Source organism: Mustela putorius, unplaced genomic scaffold (genome assembly GCF_011764305.1).
Source record: "Mustela putorius furo isolate JIRA1106 unplaced genomic scaffold, ASM1176430v1.1 tig00003944_pilon_pilon_pilon, whole genome shotgun sequence".
NCBI classification, from domain to species: Eukaryota; Metazoa; Chordata; class Mammalia; order Carnivora; family Mustelidae; genus Mustela; species Mustela putorius.
The window spans coordinates 5,693,775-5,696,008 of record NW_025422088.1 but is presented as its reverse complement, the minus strand read 5'-3'; the positions used below and the strand labels follow the sequence as shown (position 1 = coordinate 5,696,008).

Sequence of the window (2,234 nt, the reverse complement as noted above, 5' to 3'; positions counted from 1 at the left end):
TTGCTTAAGACAGGGGTTTATCTTTCTTGAATTTGGCTATGCTGTTTTCCTTCTAGCCCCTCAGCTGGAGGTAGTAACAAACTAGGAATTGCTGCAGAACAGAGAAGCATTTTTTGTCCTTTTAGGTGGCATGCTGTTGTGGTAGACACATGCTGCTTCAACAGTTAAACTTCCATGCATAAAAACATTAAGAAGCACAAGGCAAAATAAAGTTGCAATTTCAGCTTGAGTCCAAAGTAACAATCCCCTAAATTGATGCTAAAGTTACTTTACTTAATTAAGAGCTTTAAAAAATCAAGTTTTAAAAGCTATAGTATTATGTAAAAACTAATCTACTAATACTTTTCCTTTCTGAGCTTCTCAGAGGAAAGGAGTATTCTTGATCATCCTTTTTAAAGTAAAAAGTGTAGGCCAGGTAGAGCTTCAAGATTTCTTTTGAGATTTAGGGCAGGAAGGAAATGAGGAGGGGAAAAAATTACAGATAATTTCATACCTTTTTCCAGCTTTAAAAAGAAAGCTACTTTGGCATTATAAATAGAGTAGTTTTTCTGAAAAAGAGTGGGGGTGGGCCCAAGATCTCTCTGAAGCCATTGTCCTGTCCATTTAAATGCAACTCCAGAAGGCTAGTACAGCAATACATTTCATCTACTAACTTTAGTGTAAAATAACTGGGTACAGAATGTTGGGGGTCTCTATCTCAACAACAGCAAATACATATATACAAATGGGAATAATTGTTCTCAAAACTGGCCTCTGTCCATTTCCTGAATTAACTTTAACATTGTGGTTTAGTTGTTTTTGATAGGCAGAGTCGCAATTGTGATGAGGAAAAGGAGTTCTTGCACTAGTTAGGTGGCCAGGCAAGGTAACCAAGGAGTTCATTCCGGCTCCAGAAAAGGGCAGCAGGTCATACCCACTGCTTGCAACCAGATCATCTCTACTCTTCAGAACCGGATTGACTCTACTTCACTGAACTGGATCATTCCCACTCCTGGAAAGTGGAAGTGGATCGTCCCTACTCCCTGAAGCTAGGAGCAAATCATTTCCACCCCCAGTTGAAGAAGGAAGGCAGTTACTGCTAAACTTTCTGTCACCTGCAACTCTGGATTTGATTGCCCCCATCAGACCTTCAAATGATCTGAACGTAGATGACTTCTTCATGTCTCCAAGCTTCCCGTAAATGGCAGAACCCATGGTAGACAGGGCAGCTGATGTCTTTTGTTTCATGTAAACACTGGAGACTTGAACATCGTGCCAGCCTTTGGACAGATTCTGCCTTAGCCCCACCAAGGCTATGAGACCCAGCTTCCTCTTAAGCTCCATACAACATCTTTCTTTGGCTGCCAGAGCGTGGCGTAGTGTTATAATTTCCTCTTCAACTTTAGTGAGCTCGGATTTGAGCTCCTTTCGTTCAGCCTCTCTGAGATCCTCTGGTTCAGCAGTCAGGTGGGATTCATGTGTGTTTGCTGAGGTCACTGTCATAGTGCCTGGCATGGAATGGGAAAGATCTTCATGAAGAGAATCCAGGTCCAGTTCTTGGTACAGAGAGTCGTACACGTAACCAGCAGAGAAATAATCTTGGCCAACAGGGTTGAAATATAAACCTGTGGGGTCCAACTCTTGGCTGGTGGTGTGGGGCTCTGGGAATGATGGATCCATATCTTAGGGGGTGGAACAGCCTCCTTGGCGGGTAGTTGGTTGTTCTGACATTGTTCTGACATGAGAAATGGATGCCTCCGCTCGACGGGTCCACTTCTGGGTGAGGATAGGGAGTAGGTGGGCGGGGGCAGGGCCTGTCCCTGCTGGCTTGGTGGTGAGGAGGCGGGATTTCCGAACCAAAGGCAGCGGCAGAAGGAACCTTGGGCTCAGCTGTAATGACTGCCACACTCTTGGTGGTGTTTCAACGTCACAATGAACATGTGAGGTGGGCAAAGTGCCGCTTATTATGAGAGAGATTATTTTTCCTTCTGCCGCATTAAGGGGTAGGTCTCAGCCTTCAAACAAGTCTGACTTCTCCAACGGACTTCTTTGCACCTCACCAAGCATTGCCAAACTCTTGAAAATCAGTTGAACCCTTTGTACTAATTTATAAATTTATTAGAAAGCCCAATACAGAAAATAAAACTGCATGAAAGTGGAGGTAGGGAGTCTAGAACTCCTGTGTCCTCTCCATTTTACCTTCCCAGGTGGTAAAGGGCCCAAGAAACTCCTAGGGCTACTTCTAAAGTGGATTT

At 43.9% G+C, this 2,234-nt stretch overlaps 1 protein-coding gene across 1 annotated transcript; it reads right to left on the bottom strand.

Moving 5' to 3' along the window:
* Positions 1-421: 421 nt before the first annotated feature.
* Positions 422-1,866, bottom strand: TPD52L3 (TPD52 like 3). Its single transcript, XM_004781966.2, has one exon. The coding sequence runs from the start codon at positions 1,657-1,659 to the stop codon at positions 967-969; it is 693 nt and encodes a 230-aa protein (XP_004782023.1). The 5' UTR covers positions 1,660-1,866; the 3' UTR covers positions 422-966.
* Between the last annotated feature and the right edge of the window lie 368 nt (positions 1,867-2,234).